The 22306-nt window shown below is 46.0% G+C and overlaps 1 protein-coding gene across 1 annotated transcript in view; it reads right to left on the reverse strand.

Moving 5' to 3' along the window:
- Window positions 1-22306, reverse strand: part of Sgpp2 (sphingosine-1-phosphate phosphatase 2) — a 112681-nt gene that overhangs the window by 5329 nt on the left and 85046 nt on the right. The window contains exons 3-4 of the mRNA XM_028889272.2: window positions 21679-21858; window positions 17924-18013 (exon numbers count right to left, since the gene is read on the reverse strand). Of these exons, the coding sequence (XP_028745105.1) occupies window positions 17924-18013; window positions 21679-21858 (270 nt within the window). The remainder of the gene's footprint in view (window positions 1-17923; window positions 18014-21678; window positions 21859-22306) is intronic.

Genomic DNA, 22306 nt, shown 5'->3' on the forward strand with positions numbered 1-22306 from the left:
TTTATAGCCGGGCGGGTGATGGTGCACGCTTTTGATCCCAGCACTTGGGAGGCAGAGGCAGGTGGATCTCTGTGAGTTCAAAGCCAGCCTGGTCTATAGAGCGAGTTCCAGGACAGCTAAGGCTAGGACACATTTATGGTCCGACCTAGCAGCCTCACCCTGGGACCTAGCCCCGGGGCTGTAACTGCCCACAGCGGAAGTGAGATGCCATGTTCTTTAAGGCAGTGTTGCTGGAAATAGCTCACCGAGTCTCCCTCCAGTAGCGTCATTCCGCTGAACTGTGGGATAGTCACACCGTGGAATACTATGCAGCCATGGTGAGGAGAATGCTCTGAGGAGTTTCAAAAGGCAAGATGGGCCCGGGGCTGTCGGGGTCACTAACAATGGCAGAGCACAGCTGCCTCGGCTTTCTGCTGACGACATTCAGTCCATCTGGCAACAGGTCCAGATGGAGTCTGCTTTGACTGTGTGAGTAGTGCGCTTAGGCCATCTCGCCCTGTCAAGTTCTTAGAGCAAGCGCCTAAGGCTGAGCTCTAGAGCTGTGCCTCTCGGTCACGTGTCTCCAGAGGTGGCGATGATTTCCCTCCTCCCTAAACTGAAGCCAAAGAACCATACTTCATATACTTTCCCATTTTTATCTTTGCTGTGAATAGATACTTTCCTTTGGGCCAGAAAGTCAAGGTTGAGCCAAGATTGCTTATTTGCGTTCTTCCTCAAAGCTCCTGAACTAGTGTCCAGACATTCTCTTACAGAGTCAGGAGGCAATAGCTTTCTCATACCACAATGTCTGGGGTATTGGCTACCCATTGTTTCAAAGTAGAACTAAGAATTTACCCTGTTTCCTTCTGTCTTCTTCTGTAATTACAATTACCAAAGTCCCTGACATCTGGTTGGAATAGCCTTTACAAGCTAACTGTGTTCATCCTCAACCCAAACTACATTATTCTGGTCCACATCCCCAGCATTTCAGACAAAACTAATTTTAGCCAACATGGCTGATGGAGTTTTTCTCCTCCCTTCTAGGCACACACTTGGATTTTCATCAAAGGTGATGCTATAATAAAGATATTTAGGTATTAGTAAGAAAAATACTTGAGCCATAACTAGTGACAGTTGTTGCTAGAGTTTTCCTGCCTTGCCCACAGTCAGGACAAATCCCTGTCACCTGCCAGTCCCACAGGCGCTCAGACCCAACCAAGTAAACACAGAGACTTATATTGCTTACAAACTGTATGGCTGTGGCAGGCTTCTTGCTAACTGTTCTTTTTTTTTTTTTTTTTTTTGGTTTTTCGAGACAGGGTTTCTCTGTGTAGCTTTGCGCCTTTTCCTGGAACTCACTTGGTAGCCCAGGCTGGCCTCAAACTCACAGAGATCCGCCTGCCTCTGCCTCCCGAGTGCTGGGATTAAAGGCGTGCACAACCACCGCCCAGCTAACTAACTGTTCTTATATCGTAAATTAATCCATTTCCATAAATCTATACCTTGCCATGTGGCTCGTGGCTTACCAGCATCTTCACATGCTGCTTGTCATGGCTGTGGCTGGGAGTGACTCTCTCCACCTTCCTGTTCTCTCAATTCTCCTCTCTGTTAGTCCCACGTATACTTCCTGCCTGGCCACTGGCCAATCAGTGTTTTATTTATTGACCAATCAGAGCATTTGACATACAGACCATCCCACAGGGGACAGTTCCAGGTTGGGGACTGTAAATTTCTTATAACAAAATTATTTTTTAAATACTTCTAAAAGTATTCTTTTTTTTTTTTTTTTTTTTTTTTTTTTTTTTTTTTTTTTTTGAGACAGGGTCTTCTCATTCTGTAGCTCAGGCTGGCCCTAGCACTAGTCCAAACAAAAACAAAAACAAAAAAACAAAAAACATTAAACAACAACAAAAACCAAACCCAAAACAAAAAAATTCAAAAATACTTCCAGAGATGAAGATAATTAAACTACCGAGCATACTACATTATATAAACCTGCAGACCTATCGATTCTACTCAAGAAGTTTGAAGAAAATGAACAGAATAAAACTGTTCACAAAAGTTCACATCACAGGGTGCTGCAGAGACAGCTTAGTTGGTGGGGTGCTTGCCCAACATGCAGAGACCCCCAGCATTGCAGGGCATTTACCCACCAACCCCACAGTTCCCCAGAGTTTTCTTGAGTTCAAGCAGCAGGAAATATTAGATAGAAGGATTTAGATTATGGAGATAAACAGAAAATACAGGATAGCCTCGAGAGGGCCTGGCACCTTTTCCAACAAGCCCTGACTGTCTCTGCCCAAGGTATTTATAGAGACGCTAAGGGGTAGAGCAAAAGACCTCCTCCCCCAGCACAGCCAAGTGCAGACCATCTCAGACACCTGCACTCAGGCTTGTGGTCCAATCATCCTCTCTATGAGTACCAGCTGGGTAAAGCCACGAGGAACCTGAAAATGGGCTCCCACACAGCATCAGCACAGTATCAACCTAGGACATAGTGCTATACATCTGTCATCCTAGAAAACAGGGCACCTAAGGCAGGAGGGTCAAAAGTTCAAGGTCATCGTCAGTCACAGAGTGAGTCCAGTGACAGCTTAAAATATATCAGACTAGGTCTCAGGAAGGAATGAAAGAGGGAAGGATTAGTTTACTCTTAAAGCTGGTCCTTTCTGGGTTATTTCCACTCATACAACGAAGACTAAAGGTAACATGATCCAATAAAGAAAAATCAGAAAACACACAAGCAAGCAAAATTAGCATAAAGAAAGGGGCACACATCACAGACTCTGAAAAGGCACGAATCTGTGGCTCACACAAAAAATAAGAGGTGCTGTGGATGATTGATTGATAAATAAAATGCTGACTGGCCAGTAGCCAGGCAGGAAGTATAGGTGGGACAAAGAGAGAGGAGAATTCTGGGAAGTAGAAGGCTGAGAGGAGGAGACGCCAGCCTGCTGTCCAAAGAGCAGCATGTAAAGGCAGCAGGTAAAGCCACAGAACATGTGGTGACATATAGATTAACAGAAATGGGCTGAGTTTAAGTGTAAGAGCTAGACAGTGGTAGGCCTGAGCTAATGGCTGAACAGTTTAATTAATATGAGCTTCGGAGTGATTATTTTATAAGCGGTTGTGGGGTCTGTGGGGCTGGGTAGGACTGGAGAAAACTCCAACTACAGAGATGAGTAAACACTGCTTCCTTATTAATAATAGAGGAAGACCATTTTCCATGTGAAAAGACACATTCTTGAAAGTCTCATTTCCCTCCCATGGCTTCAACTTTAACAGTTAGTGAGATGTATTGAAGAGAATACAAAATCTAAAGCATATGCATACCTATATACACACACATATATATGTATGCACACATGCATGCACACAAACACTTATAGCCATGAATGAAATATCAGAAGGAAAGAAAATGATGGAGGGTGGGTTTCCTGTGTGGGAATATTACAGATGACTTCTGTCTTCACTTTACTGACTCACTGCCATATTTTCCTGAATTTTCTGCAATTAATACCTTTTTCTTTTTTCTATCGCAATAGTATTTATTTGTTTGTTTATAGAAAAATGTTTCCTGAAGCTTGCTATGTTGCCAAAGATGACTCTGAACTCTTAATCCTCCTGCCTCGACCTCCAGAGTGCTGGCATGACAGTGTGCATTACTATGCCCAGCTTTGTATTTTCATATTAATAAAAATGCCCTCAGACTCATCACAATAGCCAAGCTATGGAATCAGCCTAGGTGTCTGCCAACAGGTGAATGGATAAAGAAAATGTTGTGTGTGTGTGTGTGTGTGTGTGTGTGTGTGTGTGTGTGTGTAAACCAGTTTCATCCAGCCAAAAAGCAGAATGAAATCGTGTCATTTCAGGACAATAGATGGTAGTAGATGTCACTGCTTTCAGCAAGATAAGCCAGACATAAAAAGACAAGTATCAGAAGCAACATCAGGACAAAGTATAGTGAAGAAGGCTATTAACACCGGCATTGTGCATTCTTACCCTTAGCCTAACAGCAAGGACTCATTCACTCTTTGGTGAACATCTCTGGAGTTCCTACAGTGTGCCCTTACCCCTCAAGAACCGTCTACATTTGTGAATTCTGACCCTCCATCCCTTTCCCGTGTGTGGTGTGCTGGGAAAAAAATGTCATCCTATTTCCCAACATGTCCCCTGAAGAACACTACTGAGCGGCTGGTGCTGCCCAATGTTATCTGCCTGGAAAGAGGGGCAGAGCCAGCCCTTGGCTCATTTGTTTGCAAAGAATGCTTTCAGGTCCCTGGACTATTTAGGCATTTAGGCTGGGGAACTCTGACTCTAGCATCTCCCTGCTCTGCCAGGTCCCCTGCTGAGAATGCGAAGGGCCTGCTCTGCCCTGGAAGGCGGCCTCACTGAGTGGGCTGAAGCCAGGAACCCAGACAAAGCCAAGATGGGATGAAGGCTTTGAAAGCCTCTACACTGACAGGGAATAAGCCAGACCTGGCCTTTGTCTGGAGAGTAACTGCTATGAATCTGTCAGTGTTTCCCTCTGAACATCTCGGAATATGCTTTCCTGTGCTGGCAAAGGTTTAATTTGATTGCTCGGAATAATGAAGACAGGCCTCCATAGCTGCCTCAGCGGGCAGGAGGCCACAGGGCTCATGAATATGCATATCAGTGATTTCAGGAACCTGTGTGGTATGTCATTCCCATTTGTTTGGGGGGGAAGAAAAGTGAATGCCTAAGTTCAAAAGTATTTCTTTCCAATGGTCACACAGGAAGGTCTAATCTATAGGATGTAGAACCCATTTCCTTATAGGATGTAGACCCTATTTTTGGCCCAGCAGACTTAATGTACTTCCTTATTATACTTCTGAGGAGATCTAGTTATTCCTTCATTAAAACTTACTGGCACAGTCACTATTCAGTGAATTGAATAAAATCTTTGAGCTAGGGCTGGTAAGATGGCTCAGCCATTCAGAGCACTGGCTGGTCTTGCGGAGGACCCAGGTTCAGATCCCAGGACCCACATGGTGGCTCACAACCATCTGCAACTCTGGTTTCAGGGGACCTGATACCCTCTTCCGCGGCACCAGGCACATGCATGGTGCACGTACATATATGCAAACCAATATGTCTACACATAAAATAAAAATAAATGTTAAAAAAAAAAAACATCGGCCCATGTTAATTTTGTATTCGGAAGACGTGTAATTTGGAAAGGTTTAAAAAAAGATGTTCTATTAAGCAGATAAATATTTGTAAGTAAAACTATCTGTGATGATTATGTGTCCTGTGCTAAAGAATGTACTTGAATCTATTTTCCTTATATATTATCTGTTTTTATCACTTATTTGTGTGTCTGTGTGTATGTGTGTGCGTGTGGGTGCCCACAGAAACCAGGAGAGGGTGTTGGGTTCATGAAGCTGGCATTACAGGTGCTTGTGGACCAGCCACCATGGATGCTGGGAACCCGCCCCTGGTCCTCTGCAAGAGCAGTATTCACTCTTGACTGGGCCACCATGTCTCCAGGCCTCTCACTTTCATTTTAGCCCAGGGTATCTCACTGACCCAACCTTGTGCTTTAGCTAGACCAGCTGGCCACTCGACCTGCTCTCTCTGCCTCATCAGCCCTGGGGTCACAGGCATGGGCTTCTGCTCCTGGCTCTTATGTAGGTACCAGGGATGCAAACTTAGGTCCCCATACTTGTATAGCAGGTACCCCACGGGTCATCTCTCCAACCCCTGTATGTCTTCATTAAATGGTTCTAGGACACTTAAAAGTAAGGCAGGCATTATAGTTCCTAAGATAATTATATAATCTGGTATTATTATAGCTTTGTATGATATCAGTATTATCTAGGAAGATTGGAGGATGATGATGGTCTTACTAATAAAAAACCCAGAGCTAGATATTGGGGTGAAAAGCTGAAAGATCAGAAAAGCAGAAAGAAGCCAGCCACATTCTTACCACTTGGAGACCCTCTGCCAAAGAGAGCTACTTCTGGTATACCCACACCTATATGCTTTTCCGTTCGGCATTTTACTTCCTCTCTCCACCCAGCTACATCACTTCCTCTTTCTGCCCAGTTCTGTCACTTCCTGTCTGTCTGTACAGACCTCCAGAACTTTATGGTTAACTAGTGTTGGAATTCAAGGCATGTGCTACCACGCCTGGCTCTGTTCCCAGTGTGGCCTTGAACTCGTAGAGATCCAGACAGATCCTTGCCTCCCGGGTCATAGGATTAAATGTGTGTGCTATCATTGCCTGACTTGTATGTTTAATATGGTGGCTGGCTTTTTCCTCGGATCCTCAGATAAACTTTATTGGGGACACAAATAAAATGTTACCACAGAAGGATACTGGTACAGTGTCCATTTCTAAACTTTACCCGTACCTAGCCAGATTTAGGAAATCACTTGCTTCTCTTGTCTCCACAGAGTCTAGCGAGTCTGAGCAGTCGTTCTTCATGAGGCACACCAACCTCCCCACCCCGAATTCCCATGTGTATGAACAGTTGAGCTGTGATGAATGGCAGGGCTTGGCAGGCCCGTAGGGTTATGATAGCAGCTCAGACATGTTTTCAGGCAGGTTTTAACATCATCTCTGACAACAGCTAAGGAGCTCACAGGAATGGCAGGTCTGAGGAAGGACGATCTGCCGGGAGACACAAAAGACACTGTCAAACTCTTCAGTGGTCTTTCTCAAGCCTGGGTGGGCAGCAGGGCGTCAGAGTAACCGGAGAACAGAGCAGAGTCAGGTTCCGTGTGACGTAAGTGGCCAACAGGCCTGTGCAGGTTGTGTGCAGTTGGCATTGCGGCTGCCTTGTCTGGGGATGTGTGTGGACCGCTTTCCAAACTGCACCTTGCACAGAACCCCCCAGGGAAGCTCTTGAATGTGGCTTACGATGATGTGGGTCCAGGTGGGACCTAAGATGGCATTTCTAGTGAACTCTCAAGTGATGCTAAGAGTTTGAAGCCAGGCTGGGTAATACAGCAAGACCTGGTCTCAAGAGTCCCATTACTAATACATGCTGCTGATGAACACGAAGCTGCATGCAATAAGAGGGACATAAGGGAGATTGAAAGACACCATTGAGATGCTCCTAGTTATGGGCAGTTAAACAAATGGACAGTGCTGGTGATCTGGGGAGTGGTACCTCTAGGGAGATGCAGATGATGCTGGTTGTGTTTACATGCAGCAAAGTATGCTCTCCTCGCTAGAAGTTCCCTGAACTTTGCAAATATAATTTGGCTCCTTTATATGATACATCCATAAAATGTTTTATAATTTTCTTTTTCTTATCTGAACCACAAAAGGGATGGTCCTAGGGTTAGATTCCATGTCCCTTATCCTATGTATGTTACACTAACCTTCTCTTTAATCGCTAGTATTGCTTACATACTCTCATCCAAGGACCAAGTAGCAGGGTCTGTAGTCATGGCATTTTTAAGTTCAGGAGAAAACACAGACTTCCTTCTCCATTTCTGACTGCTCTGTCATCGCACTGATTAAATGAGATTTGCCCAGCATGTCCTGAGGACCTCTTGTGAGGTGTCCTTCCCTCCTAAGAGCTGGTTTTGGGGAGCTGGCTCAGTGGGTAAAGTGGGTGTTATCTTAGCACAAGAGCCTGAGTGAAGACCCCAGCTCCCATGTAAAAAGCTAAGCATGGCCATGCATTCCTACAACCCCAGTGCTGGGGGCGGGGGTGGAGACTGGAGGATCACTGGGGGCTTGCTCCACCCAGCTCCGGGTGCAGTTAGGACTCTGTCTTAAGGGTATGAGATAGAGATCAATAGAGCAGAACATTGATGCTCTCCCTTGTTCTCTGTGTTCAGAGAGAGAGAGAGAGGATGAGGATGAGATGAGAATGAATTGAACTCCCATATAGCAGAAATTCACATGATACTAGTTTGGAGATAAATTTGTACACATCACTCCAAGGTCACTAAGCCTGCCACCCTCTACTCTTACAGATTTAGAGGCATAGACCCAAGCATCCATGCTGACACAGTATTTGCTATTGTACGGCACTGCCTATTTCATATTTTTATAGGATAAAGATTTTTTCTCACAAGCAAAGCAGAATAATGCTGGGAAAAAAAAAAGTAGTCTGTGATCAGATGAACTCAGACCCATAGCTGAATCTTTTACAGTCTCACTCAATAAACTGCAAAGAAGTAGGAGGGGGGGAAATGAGATTAACAGATGGTAATCTGTTAATACTGGTGACAACCCAGTGGACATTACTGGGAGCCCGGGATCCTGCTGGGAACTGGGGTGGGAGGCGATGGCATGGGAAAGTAAGGAAAATAGGACTGTTTTCCTCTAAGGACTCACAGCCTGAGGGGCCAAACAGACTGACTATATCCAAGCACACACTTACACCAGTTTGTACTTCTCCTAACAAGATGCACATTCAGCGTGGACTCAGATCCTCAGTGGCCCTTAACTCCTGGGCCATCTCTCTAGCCCCTCTGTTATTACTTCTAAAACATCCCTGAAAATGCAAATGAAGTTACAATAGTCATTGAATATTTAAATTTATTTTGAGGGAGCTGTCTGTTCCTGGTGACTGGTAAGCTAGCCTTTGCTTCGTGGATCTTTACATTAATCCATTTTCCGGGTGGCTTTGAGGTGTCATGAAGAACATGGGAAGCTTCCTGCTGAGGCAGAGAAAAGAGTCTCAGTCTCCCCCCACCCCCTGTTGAGACACAGTCTCACTATGTAGCCTTGGCTGGCCTCTAATTCACAGAGATCCACCTACCTCTGCCTCTGGAGTGCTGGGATTGAAGGCATGTGCCACCACACCTGGCTAGAACCTTACTCTTGACGTACTGTGTTTCTACCTTCATGACGCTGAACTTCTGACCTTTAACATTTGAGGGGTTGGAGAGATGGCTCAACAGTTAGGAGAACTTGCTGCTCTTTGAAAAGACCCAAGTTGGGTTCCCAGGACTCATGTTGGGCGGCTCAGAACCGCTTATAACTCTAGCTCCAAGAGATACAAGACCTTCTTCTGGCCTCTGGGGGCATCTGCACACATGTGGCACGCACACATGCATGTATACACACACAGTGGGACTGAGAGGTCACTCAGCAGTTAAGAGTCTGTACTCCTCTTTCCCAGGACCCAAGTTTGGTTCCCAGCGCCCATGTCTGGTGACTTATAACTACCTATCACTCCAGCGTCAGGGAATCCATTGACTTTGGCACCCTTCGTATGCACAAACTGCCTCCCCAACACATATTAAACATAGTAAAAAAAAACAAAACAAAACAAAACAAAAAAAACAATAGTTTTTTAAAAGCCTCAAGCCATTCGAGACTCTCCAAAGGAATATCTGACCTCTGAAATGGTGGATACTGTATTGACATTTGTCCTCAAGATGGACATGGTGGCCAAAACCTGGAGTGCCAGTACTTTTGGGGCTCAGGTCGAGGCAGAAGAATGGTGAGCCACTGCCTCAGAAGACAAAAAAGAGAGTTTGCTTTTAGATCTGATGGGACCTAGAAATGGGCCTTATTTTCAGGTTTCAGAAGTTAGCTGAAGAACTGCACCCAGCCTTGGATTTCATCATTTTATGCCCCCCCCCCATGTGACCAAAGAAGCAATGATTACAGTGCACTTTCAGGTGGAAGGTCCTTCTTAATTTCAATTATGCTGATAAAGGAAAAGTCAAATTAAGTTTTGAAAAAAGCTAACTTTACAAAATTCAAGGATGGACCATGCTGTTTCCATTGGAGAGGCCATGGGCTTAAGACAAGCCCCACCCTCCAGTGAATCTGCAACACATTTCACAATCCCAAAGGGCGTGCCCAAAAAAAGAAAAAAAAAAAAAAAACCACACTTGGAAGCCTGCTTCTGTGGAAAGCTCAGCCCGTCCCTCCTTCTTCTTTTCCCAGTAACTAGGACTCGCCTAACTATCAGATGCACCATGCAGAAATGCTAGGTCCCAATCCGTGCTCTGTCCCTGAAGGTGGCCTTTTACATTTTATTTGGGGGAAACTAGAAATGTTTTCAGTATGACCTACAGTTAATACAGGGTTTAGGAGGCACCTGTGGCCCTCTCATGGCCATGAACTACATGCTTCCCAATAGTTACCTCGGAGGTTTGACTCAGCATCCTTAGACCAGTTCTAATGGGAGCCCAGCCATCGTCCAGTCATGAGGTCTGGGAGTCCTTCTCCCAGCCTTCTACACTGGGCTCTTGCCCAGCTTTTTTCTAGAATCAAGGAACTTCCGGGACCCTGCTCATCCACGTCTATAGAACAGAGAACAGTGCCACAATTGTGACTTTGGGGTCAGTATTGAAAAAACAAAGTAAAAAGAAATTAAGTTGTCTATGTTTGCTATTGGTATTGTACACTACAAACAATTCTTGCTAAGCCCTAACTTCTGTTTCTCCGATAAAATGGCTCAGTTTACCTTATCACCCCCAACAATGGCTGTCTGGACTTCTGGTTACTGAATAATAATGATCTTTTTTGTCTTAACAAAAGAAGAAAACAACCCAAAACTTTATAAACAACAGAGGTTGAAGTACCATGAACACTGACTACTTTTGAAACCAGAAATAATTCTCTATTTTTACAAAAGGATAAAAATATTTGTGCCCAGGGTAAAGAGACAAAACAGACCTAATAAATAACATGGTGACAGAGGCTGGGACACGCAACCCAAGTCCCTCTTTATCTCAGAAACAGACTTACCTAATGGTATAAGAGAAAGCTGGGCTTGAGGAGATGTGATTTATGTTGTCATTGGGTCTTTCCTTGTATTAAAGGAGGGACTTTAAAGGCAGTTCTTTCCTTCTTCTAAGTGGTTTCTGACAACTTGAAAAACACACCCAGAATATTGTCGACCAGAGCCAGAACCCAGCTCCTATGATCTGCAGATAATTTAATACTTGACAATCCTTTTCAACATCCTCCAACTCCAAACAAGACTAAAACATTACTTGGGGGTGGGTGGGTGGAGAGAAGTCAGCAAATAAAACCTAATATCTAAATAATTAACCCACAGATGAGACAATAAAAACACAGCAGCATTTTGGCTTGTCCAAGACAAAATAAGGGACTGTCTGCCATTTGCTCACAGTTCCCATGTTTGCTGATCTACCGACAAAAAACATCAGGCTAATTTTCCTGTTAATACATTGGGATGTTGCTTCATCACTCAGTGGATTTAGAACTGGTCCTCTGTAGTTGCATCAGTCAGGATATCACAAATAATATAGTGTGGCCAGCCTTCCACACGAGTACAGACACAGTGCCCTGTCTGTTTTTTTGAGCCTTTGACAGAGCCGGAAAAATGCCGCACTGGACTTTGAGATCTTCTTCTGATAACTGAGAGCGCTTTATTTGGGAGAACTGCCCCTGCTTAGGCATGACGGCTCAAACCCTGAACCTACTGCCAGTTCTAGTTCTCACTAAGCAGGCTGGCTCCTGAGCCAGCTGGCCTAGTCCCAGAGAGCCCTTGGCCTGATGATGCAGCAGAGGGAGTCATCATCCAATAAGATGTTTTCTGAAACTCTCATCACGGGCATCCTTTCAGAGAGAAGTGAGGCAATCTATGCCCAGAGTTCTTAAGCTCTGGCTTCAGGTTAAAGAACAGCCAGACAGCATGAATCACCTTTGCAGAGATGAACTGGAGGAGGGGGGGGCAGGGAAGAAGGAGCTTTTGAAAGGTCCAGACATCAGCCTTTCTCTCCCAATGGCCACTAGTGCTTTTTTATCATGGTTACAAAAGCCAATGCATTTTCCTTCAGGCTTAAAGTGGGTTGAACAAGTATCTGCTATTTGCATTCCTGACCAGGTAGATGGTGACCAGTTGATGTCTGATCTCACTGGGTTCATTCCAGTCTCTGTTCTCAGGGCACTGCTTTGCAGCCCACAGGGATGGCTCCCAAGATTCCATCCTTGTATTTGGGCCCCTCCCAGAGCCAAATGTCAGGTCCCACCAAAGTCTCACATACATACGTCCAAGTTTTGACGCAAGAGCTGTTGGGAGATAGGCTATACCAACAGGGAGAGCTAGCCTCCTCACAGCCACCTGCTTCTGGTCCTTGATGTTCAGCGGTGGGAACCAGTTGTCCATGAACTACTCCAATCACTTCAAGGCATTTCCTCTCCTCTCTCCCCTTCCTCCCCTCCCCTCTTCTCTCCTCTTCTTTCCCTTCCTCCCTTGCCTCCAACTGACTAGAACTGGTTTATTCTTCAAACCAAGAGAACATGAAATTAAACACCAAGGGGGACAAAAAAAAGATTCTGCAAGTCACTGTATCCTTTCAAATGCTTTTCACTGCAGCAAATGGGAAATGTAAGGCTCAATACAAACTGCCTTAAGCAAGAAGGAACCCTGATTTGTTGTTTTATCTTGAATGGTGAACCTGGAGGTAGGATGACCCTGGACATGGCATCATCAACCAGTCAAGGATGTCAGCGGTGGCCCTGTGCTTTGTTTCCATGTTTGGTCTAACAGTGCTGACATCTCCAAAGGCCCCTGAAGGCATCATGTACTGCCCAACCTAGATGGAGTTATGCCACTGTGCACACCCCGCAGCAGAGAGCAACTTCTCTGTGCATGGAACAGGTAATCATAAACAATATCCTGCTAGTGAGGTGAGGACATAGTTAGGAGTCAGAATCAACTCATCCCGGTGACTACTTGGATGTCAGAGGTGTGAGAGGGAAGGGCTAGGGTTGTGCCCATATTTCTTTTGTGGGTATGTTGGTCATAGGGAGGTCCTTCGCTGAGACAGAGCCAGAGCTGGTTTGGCAAGGATGGCGCCATAGCTAAGCAGATCTACAGCTCTCCGTGTTTTATGTGGGTCTGCCCAGGAGTCGAACTGGGGCTTGTTAAGAAAACCTTGTCCTGGACAACCAGGCGTTCATACCTGACAGGCAGCCCTGCAGGGGAAACCACTCTTCCCATTATGTGCCAGTGGCCATTAATGGAAATCATGAGCCACCTCAATGACACATTCATATGCCCTGAGCATTGCAGCTGTCTCCACCTCCCCTTCCTCTTACTACTGATCCTGTTCAGATGCGTGTCCACCCCACACCAGATGTGATCATCCTTCTCCACCCTAAATTAAAATCAACCAGGGAGCTGCTGGTGTAGCTCAGGACCCATGTTCTGAGCAAGATGTGTGTGTGTGTGTGTGTGTGTGTGTGTGTGTGTGTGTGTGTATGGTGTGTGTGTGTGTGTGTGTGTATTCATATGTGTGAATGAGGGTACACCTATGAATACCATGGCACTCTTGAGACGGTCAGAAGACAACCTGGGGTATCAGTCCTTGCTTTCACCTTGTTTGAGACAGAGTTGCTAGTTTGTTTTTGTTTTGTTTTGTTTTTTGCAACTTACACCAGGCTAGCTGGTCTGTGAGATTCCAGGGATTCTCCACCTCTCTCCCACTTCCCCATAGGAATTCTGGGATTGCTCCATCAGGTTTTACATAGGTTCTAGGGCTTTGCAGGTCCTCATGCTTGTGTGGCCAGCATTTTTACCCACCCAGCCATCTTCCCAGCCCCTGGAGGAAATCAGGAAATTGTGGTAACAATGTTACTACAGACAAGCATCATATAAATTTCACGGTCTTCACCACTGTAAAGTGGTGTCAAGCACGACACTGCCGTGCAACTACCCCCAGCATGCATCTTCAGAACTTTTTTCTAGGCCAAAATTGATCTTCTATGCTCAGGAAATAATTTCTATACCCTCCTACTCAGCTCCAGCAACAACTAGAGTGGACCTCCTGCCTCTTAAAACGACTACTCAAAGCTCTCCAGGTAAGTGGAATCACACAACATTTGTCCTTCTGTTACTTGCTTATTTCACTTAACATGATACCTTTGGTACTTAGGATGCCGCATGCATCACACTTTCCTGCTCACTTGAAGCTGAATAATATTCTACTGGGAGTATATACATTTTATTTATCTATTCATTTACCAGTGGACATGGATTGCTTCTTCTTCTTTTCTTCTTCTCCTCCTCCTCCTCCTTCTTTTTTTGTCTTTTGCTATCGTGACTAATGCTGCTATGGCTGTGGGTATCTACATAGCTACATATCTGTAGATATGTCCAGAGGTATTTTTAAGATTTCCATGGGATAATGGAGCGGCCCAGGAGGCACCACGCCTCCCGAGGGATTACCGACTGTTAATGGTTGCTGGTGGAGCAGAGATCAGTTTCTTCAGTGGTGTAACCACTGATCAGTTGTCCAGGGCTCCAGCAGATAACCTTCCAGCTAATTAGATTCAGAGAGCCACACATAAAGAGGACGTGAAAGTAAGAGGAGACTTCCTGGGGACAAGAAGGGTTTCAGTTGGCGGGAGTGACAGAGGCGAAAACAACTAAAACGTATTATCCATGTGTATGAAACTGTGGAAGAATAAGGGAAAAGGATTTCCATGGGATTGGAGCAGTGGGATTGGCAGCAGGAGTGGGGATACCGTTGGTGTTGCTTCCTGCAGACTGTTTTGAGGGGTCCTGGGAAGAGACCACATTATCTCAGTTGGCTCCTGCCAGCTGGGCCTTGCTAATTATAGCCAAGTTATCTCCGGCGCGCACATCTGCCTCCTTCAGTAGACTCAGAGACCCAGGAGAGTGGGTGGGTTTGCACCCCTCGAGATCCCTAGATCTTGTTCCAAGCCTGACGCCCATCAGAATTATCGAGTTGCTGCTGAATAAAGAGCTACAGGAACCTATAATTTCCCACCATCCCACACCGCAAACAGCGATCCCCTTCGCTGCCAGGATGTCGTGACTCATGGCCTCCTGAGCCAGCTCTAATTCTGCAGCCTGATGTGTACTCTGGGCCCGAGTCAACGTGGGGGTGCAAGATCTTCATGAGACAGAACTGCAAGTGTGAGAAAGCCGGTGGGCTCCAGGAGAGGAACAAGGCCAAGGGAGGTGAGGAGATGCCTTGCTCCCTCACTCTATTCTCATCCTTCCCAAGGAATGGCTACCGCCCATCCTTGCATCCAAATAAGAGGCCCAATCAATCTCCCCGCAAGTATCTGCTTCTCCATCTCCAAAAGCCACTTAAAAAGAAGAGAGAAAAGAATGTAACTGAGTTTCACTGGAGTGGATTTGTGTGTTTTTTCCTCTCTGTGTGTCTGGAGCTCCACATTCCTGTGTTTTCTTTGGTTTTAATTTTAACCTGAGATCGATTTTATATTTTTTTTCCCTTCAAAATGGAAGCCTATGGAAATTAAAAAGTAGCACTAGATAAAAGAAATGCCAGAACACCCAGGAGAGTCCTGGGTAGCACCACACTGAGGTCTAGGAAGGGATTTGCAGGGAACGTCTTTGTCATGTGGAGAAGTGGTGTGGCGAATTGAGAATGCTCGCCTCCCCTCCCCGCCATCCCAGAAGCGAGCAGATGCAGCAGGGTGCAAGCAGGGTGCGCTAGGACGGAGAAGCAGCAATGGTGTCTTGGTAGCAGAGTAACACTGACTCTTCACAGCGTCTTTGGTATTTCTCACATCTGGGCTCCCTTTCACTCAAACAGTAAACTGCCTGGGGGCTGGATTAGCTGGGGTATACCTGGGAAAACATATGGCAGATGTCTTCATTTCTGCTTCATTTTGTTTACTGTGGAAATGTCTGCGTTGATTTTAATTTGGAAAAATACTGCATTAAAATGGTCGCTTGCGGCCTAGGGTGTCCTCCCAACTTGCTATATAACTGAAGGCGACCTTGAACTTGTGATCCTTCCGCCTCTACCTTCCAAGTGCTGGGATCACAGCTGTGCACCACCCCACCCAGGTTTGTTCAGTGCTGGTGATGGAAACAAGGGCTTGCACGGGCTAGGCGAGCATTTCACCACAGCAGACTCATCCCAGCCTCCTACCCACTTAGTTGTATGCCTCCCTCCCCTGCCTCATCTGATGCCTCCAGTTGTCCTCATTGACATTCTGCCACGATGACCCATCCTTCCACTGTTACATGATAACCCACTCCCGGCACCAGGGAGAAACTCAAGAAGGCCCCGGGAAGATGGCCTTCCTTGACAAGGCCTTTTGCGAATGTCGCCTTGCAGGTTCACAGTTGAGATGAACACAATAATCAAAGGCCCGCTTGTTTTTAAAGGCGTCGTTCTTGCACAAAGTGGAATGAGAAACGGCGCCTCTGTAGCAAACCCTGACTGTGCTCTGTGCTCTGCAGCTCCATGGCTGGATGAGGCATTGAGCCCTGGATACTCAAGGACTTTTTACCGTACTACCTGTGGCAACCCTGCAGGGGGAAAATTTGCAATATGGTAGCGGGGTGGGACAACTTCTCAATGCCTATGTAACTCTGATTTACCACCGTCTCTAGCCTAGAAAGCTATAAAAAGAAGGGAAGCTGTGGCTTCAGCCCTTCTGACTAGCAGAGGACAACAGAGACCCTTGTATCTCAGATCAACTGTGTGAGGACCTATGTGGAACCAATGAGACGTCTCTCAGCTCTGCCCTGGTTACTGTATCAGTGGTGAACCAGCCTGATAAGAAACTGCCTGAGTTCTGGCTGGTCTTAGACCGTCTTCAATGTCTGAAGCTAGCTCCTTATGATGGCCTGGGTATGGACCACCCACCCCAGGCTCATGTGCTTACACACCGAGTCTCCAGCTAGTGGTGCCACCTTCTGAAGTTGGGGAACCTCTTAGAAGACGCTGAGGAGAGAGCCATAAGGGTGGTAGCCTGAGCCTGCTTCTTGCCCAGCCTCTCTGACTCCTGGTATGCTGGGGTGGGGTGGGGTGAGGTGGAGGGGTCCCATCCACACACTCCTGCCTCCATGCACGCCACCATGTCTCCCCTGCTACAATGGAGTGGTGTACTCTTTCAAATCACAGACCAGCAGAAACATTTTCTCCCTTGAGTTGTTTCAGTAAGATATTGTCACAGTCACCACTTCCAGTACCTAATGCATTTCACCCTGGTGGCATTATTTTAATACATTCTGTTGTTTTAAACCGGAATCTCATGTACCCCCAGGCCTGCCTGGAACTATGTATGTATGGCTAACCTCAAGCACGTGCCTCCATCTCCCAAGTACTAAGATTCTAGGTGTGTCCTGCCAAGTGTGGCTTTATCTTTTTTTTTTTTTTTTTTTTTCCGAGACAGGGTTTCTCTGTGTAGCTTTGCGCCCTTCCTGGAACTCGCTCAGTAGACCAGGCTGGCCTCGAACTCACAGAGATCCGCCTGGCTCTGCCTCCCGAGTGCTGGGATTACAGGCGTGTGCCACCACCATCGGCATGGCTTTATCTTAATACTTCCTTTGCTAGTCCCCTTCCCCCTCCCTCCTCTTCCCTCCCTCCCCTCCCCTCTTTCTGAGACTTTCCTTGATGGAGTGATTGAGTTTGCAGTTCTAGGAACTGAACCAAGAGCCTTGAGCACAGAAGACAAGGGATCTGTCACTTAGCCATAGCTCTCATGGGGAGAAGAGGAAGTCCTGAGTGAATATGTAAGGAGCCAGGGAAGTCCTGGGTGAATGTGTGTTGTGGACATTGGTATGGCCAAGTCAAGGACCCCATGGAAACAGCAAAGCTTTCCTCTGATGTTGACAATGAAACTGCACCCCCACCCCCACCCCCACTCCATGAACCGGTTCCCCTACAGAGACCTCCACGGAGACTAATTCCTCCTCCTTGTGGGATATGTGATAAGTGCTCTGAGTGTAGTAAGTGCCTTCCATCAGGGTGAGCACAGCTCATGGGATCCCAGCTTTCTCTAGGGACATCTTTATTTCCTCATTGCCTCATCTCACAAGCCCTATAGGACGCTGCAATCTCCAGCCTTCTTTTTGCTTTTTACCCTGAGATAACATTCTTCTGTTGCATAGACCTTGTGATTCTCCTGCCTCAGATTCCTGAGAGACACCCATGAACCAAGCTGAAGCAAGCAGCTTAAGGCACACAGAGACACTCGGACCAATGCTGTTCAGTCCCGAGGCCTGCCCCACAGCCTTACCAGGACCGTGTGCATTCCAGTGTAGAGTCTGCTGAGACACACCAACGTAGAGAACACGACAGCCATTGCCAGGCCCAAAGCAAAAGGGTACTGCAGAAGAGGAGAGAAAAGAAGGATATTAGATCATATTCAGATGAATGCCCCGCCTCCTGTGTGTGTGTGTGTGTGTGTGTGTGTGTGTGTGTGTGTGTGTGTTATTTTATTAGGGATTGGATTTAGAGCTAAGTAGGCATTCTACCACTAGCCCCCTTCTATTTGATTTTTTGCCGTGAGGCAGTCTCTAAGTCACTGGTGGCTGTGCTTGAACTTGGGATTTTCTCATCTGGCCCTCCTGAGTAGCCAAGACTCAGGTTAGACTTAACTGATTTGATGTCACAGCTGGGAATGGGATTCATTGTACATGGTTGTGAATCTGAATCTTATCTTCCCTAACCCAGCAATCTAATCATCTGAAAACATTTTCAAATCAGGCCAGGTAAGGAGAAAATGCCTAGAAATACAGTTCTGGGGAAAAGCTTCCCAACATATAAACATGTAAGTAATATACAGAAGAACTGGGCTCGCAGTTTGAGTGTAATGGATAACTTTTCTTTTACATATTTCTTTAACCATTTATAAAATATTTATTGAATCTGGGTTACCACCTACATCCTGAGGACCAAACCTTATGGCCACATAGAATGCTCCTTATACTTCAGGCTTCCTAAGGAGGGCAGCCTGGGGCATGACAAAGGACTTCCTCGGGGGACACGGAGAGTAGGACCCACAGGGAGAGGTGCACCTTGGACACATCTATTGATGCTCCATTGTAAATGGTACTTAGACAAGGATACAGTGGTGTTCCACATTCCCATCTAACACGGCTTGCTGAAGTTTGGCAGAGATAAGTCATCTTGAATGGAGTCAGGGTGTGGTTATAGACAGCCATGGGCAAGTGCAGGCTGGAGCCTTTCAAAGGTTTACTTCTTTTACCATCACTCCTGATCTTATGAACAATGAAGGTCATCAACCCCCTTCCCATCCAAGTATCCTGACAAACCTGAATATAGCGAGGTCTCCTGGGGACCCAGATAGTCTTGGAAATATCCTGGCAGGACCAACGCCACCCACAACCAACTGGGGAAAGTCGCTGAACATGTAGGCACCTCACAGAGTCTTTACCAGGTTGCTTTAAATCAGAACCTGAGAAATAAACAGCTTGACTAGGAAGTAAGGTATATGGCTGTCGTTATATAGTGTGAAGTCCCAACAGATAACTGTTCCTTCTGAGAAGCCCCAGGAACAACAGGCTGAAGAATGGACATACAGATGTCACAGCATTTGTCTAGCATCTGCTGAATTCAGCGTCTGCAGGGGCAGGAAGAGTAGCTGACGGAGTCTGGCTAAGGCTGAGTCACGTAAGGAACACAGATGCTGTTATAGCCAGGTCATAGACATACAATGTACCTGCTTTGATTACTAACATGCTCTTCCGTAGCAATATGAACAGATACACCAGCATCTGACAGAGCAGACACGGCACTGATCCACCCAGTCGTTAGGTCTCCACATGACCCTAGGATGTAGGTTCCATGTCAGGCCTGTTGTACAAATGGTAATGCCTGATATGATGGCCATGAGGGTGAGTCATGGCCACACTGAACTTGACCTCAGGATGCTTTCCTGTCAGTCATGACATTTGGCCCTCACAATAGGAGCCAGAGAAATAGGCACAAAGTCACACAGCCAGTGGCTCAGGAAGGCATTATCAGGAAGCCTGGCTCCACCAGGAGCCATTATTTTCTGTTCTTTCCTAGGTAATACTGAGTCTAGTAATACTTGGTTGAAAACATCCATATATATATATATTTTTTTTTGAGACAAGATCTTACTATGTAGTCCAGACTGGCCTTAAACATCTGATCCTCCTGAAGTCTCCTCAGCTTCTCTTTAAAGACTTTTCATTGACTTAGTCTCAGATTTGCATCAGCAAGTATTTAAAGTGAATAAGTTTATGCCTTCAGATGTTAGCTTGACTGCACAAATAAATAAGTAAATCCACATTTAGAGCTATTAGCAAGTAAATAAACCCAAGTAGCTGAGTGTGTTTATCATGAAAAGCTAACAGGAGAGAAATCACACTTGAGGCCTTAGGGTGACTACCACATCATGGAAGCCAGAAAGAACTTTGAATTGGATAACTTTCAAGGGGCATTCGGACTTGTAGGCAAGATGGCCTCGATGACCAGAGGCCATGTCAGAACGAACTTATGTTTGTACTTATGGAAACAAAGGGAACTGGAATATTTTGAAGTGAGGGTTTAAATGGTGATTGCTCTCTTCCTGAAGCCAGCTTCTCCTCACAGTGGGTTAGAATGGCATTCAAGTTGGAACCTAGGAATGTACTTTGGTATCAACATAAAATGCCCCACCAGGTGAATGTTTGGTCATTGTAGTCTTGGACCATTTGATGTAAACTTTGGTGGTGTAAATGTTAGGAGGAGCACCCCAGTGGACTGAGGTCACTCAGGCATGCCATTAAAGATGAAATCTCTCATCTGCCCTGTATCTCCCATCCATCAGGATGTGAAAACCCTCCAAGGCCATACACACTCCTGCTACTATGATGGTCTGTCCTTGATCTTTGTCCTAAATGACAGCATATTCACAGACCTCGCTGTATACCAAGAACACTGTATACTGGGTTGGTCCTGGGCCTACTGTGTCCTGCTGGGCAGTAGAGTGTGCGTGAAACCCAGCTCAAAAGCCAGCTTGAACTCAGACAGTTCTGGGGACCCCAGATACTTTTGGGTCCTGGCATGGCATTTGAACAGGTCACCACATAGTGGTTACAGCTAGTTGGATGTCTTTGTCCCATTGAGGAAACAGATCTATGCCCACGTGGTTGGGAAGAAGATTAGAGCTGAGATCTGATCCAGTCCTGACCTCTTCCAACCACGCCAGCTGAATGAAGAACCTTGGAATATGGAACAGCTGGGCATCTGTGGGGTACAGAGCAGGGTGACCCACTGTTACCATTTACTATAAGACCACCAGATTCGATGAGATCTAAAACTTCCAACAGCTAGTGAGTACAACTTATGAAATTAAACTCTAAGTTAAAGTGACATGTCTCCAATAACAGAAAAAAAAAATCTTCCTTGCAGCAATCACATAACTTTGAAAAGTTCTTACTATAATTATCATCTGAGCAGATATTAAATGAAATTCTTCTAGTTTCAACATTTATTAATCTCCTGTCATTTATATGGTTCTAAAAAAAAAAAGGGCATCATTCCTAATAACTGGTCCCTAACCAGGGGCAGAGTCATCCTTGGAAGGTAATTTGGGGTACCCGACTCTCTTCTGCCCCAGGCCAGGAGAGTCTGGCAGAGGGATTTGGTGGGATCATCTCTGCCCTGGAGGATCACTTATGAGGATCGTAAATGCTTTGTGTCTGTCGCAAGTCTGTCTAGGCAACAGTTCAAGTAAACAGTTCGTGGGGAGGATGATGCCAGGCAGCTCACACCATGCTCCCCATTCCAGGGCCCATCCTCACTCAGAGGCATAATCTGATCTGGGTGCTAAATTAGACGGTCCCTTTAGGAAGAAATTATCAACATCCCTGAAGCTTTCAGACTCCCTTCATTTTTACCACATCAATCTTGATGTCCCTCAAAGCAGCTCGAAGAGAAATTCTGAACTGATGCCTCCTCTCTTCCTCATTCTACAACCAGAGGTGAGTGCTGGAGGAACAGGAATGGGCCCCACCTTACCTGGTACCTATCCATGGTAGAGATGAGGAGGGTGAAGGATATAGCAGTGGCTGCCATGGCGTGGGTGGAGGGCATTCCGTATTCTGCAACCACTCTCTTTTCGAGTTTCACAACAGGAGGGGACGAGGGCCGGGGCCACTTCAGGATGTCCTTGGCCACCTGACCAATGTACATCACCAACTGTAAAACCAAAGGGCTGAGATAAATATAACTCAATAAGGATGATAACTATACCTCTAAACTGATCTGTTATCTGCCGGTCCCAGTCTGCTGCCTGGAGTCCCCTTCTCCCTGCCCCACACTCACTGGGGATGTTTTATAGCGCACCGCTGATCCAGACTGGGCTCTTGGTGTATGTACAGCAAGCACGTTATCAGCATGTCAGCCCCTCAGTCTTATGCCTAACAAACATTTGAGTGCCGTGTGTGTATGTCAGCTGCCGCTGTCAGCCAAACGGTGAGTCTTCAGAAGCCATGCTGTAGACTACTGTTTGAGGCTACCTCCTGCCCAGGAGTGGTCTGGACCAACATGGCCATCATACTCAAGTCAGATAACGATCGTGTAACCTTTAAATGCCCTCACTGTAACTGTCTTCTAAACAATCAGACAGTTTTAAGATTTAACCACA

Source organism: Peromyscus leucopus, chromosome 13 (genome assembly GCF_004664715.2).
Source record: "Peromyscus leucopus breed LL Stock chromosome 13, UCI_PerLeu_2.1, whole genome shotgun sequence".
Lineage (NCBI taxonomy): Eukaryota > Metazoa > Chordata > Mammalia > Rodentia > Cricetidae > Peromyscus > Peromyscus leucopus.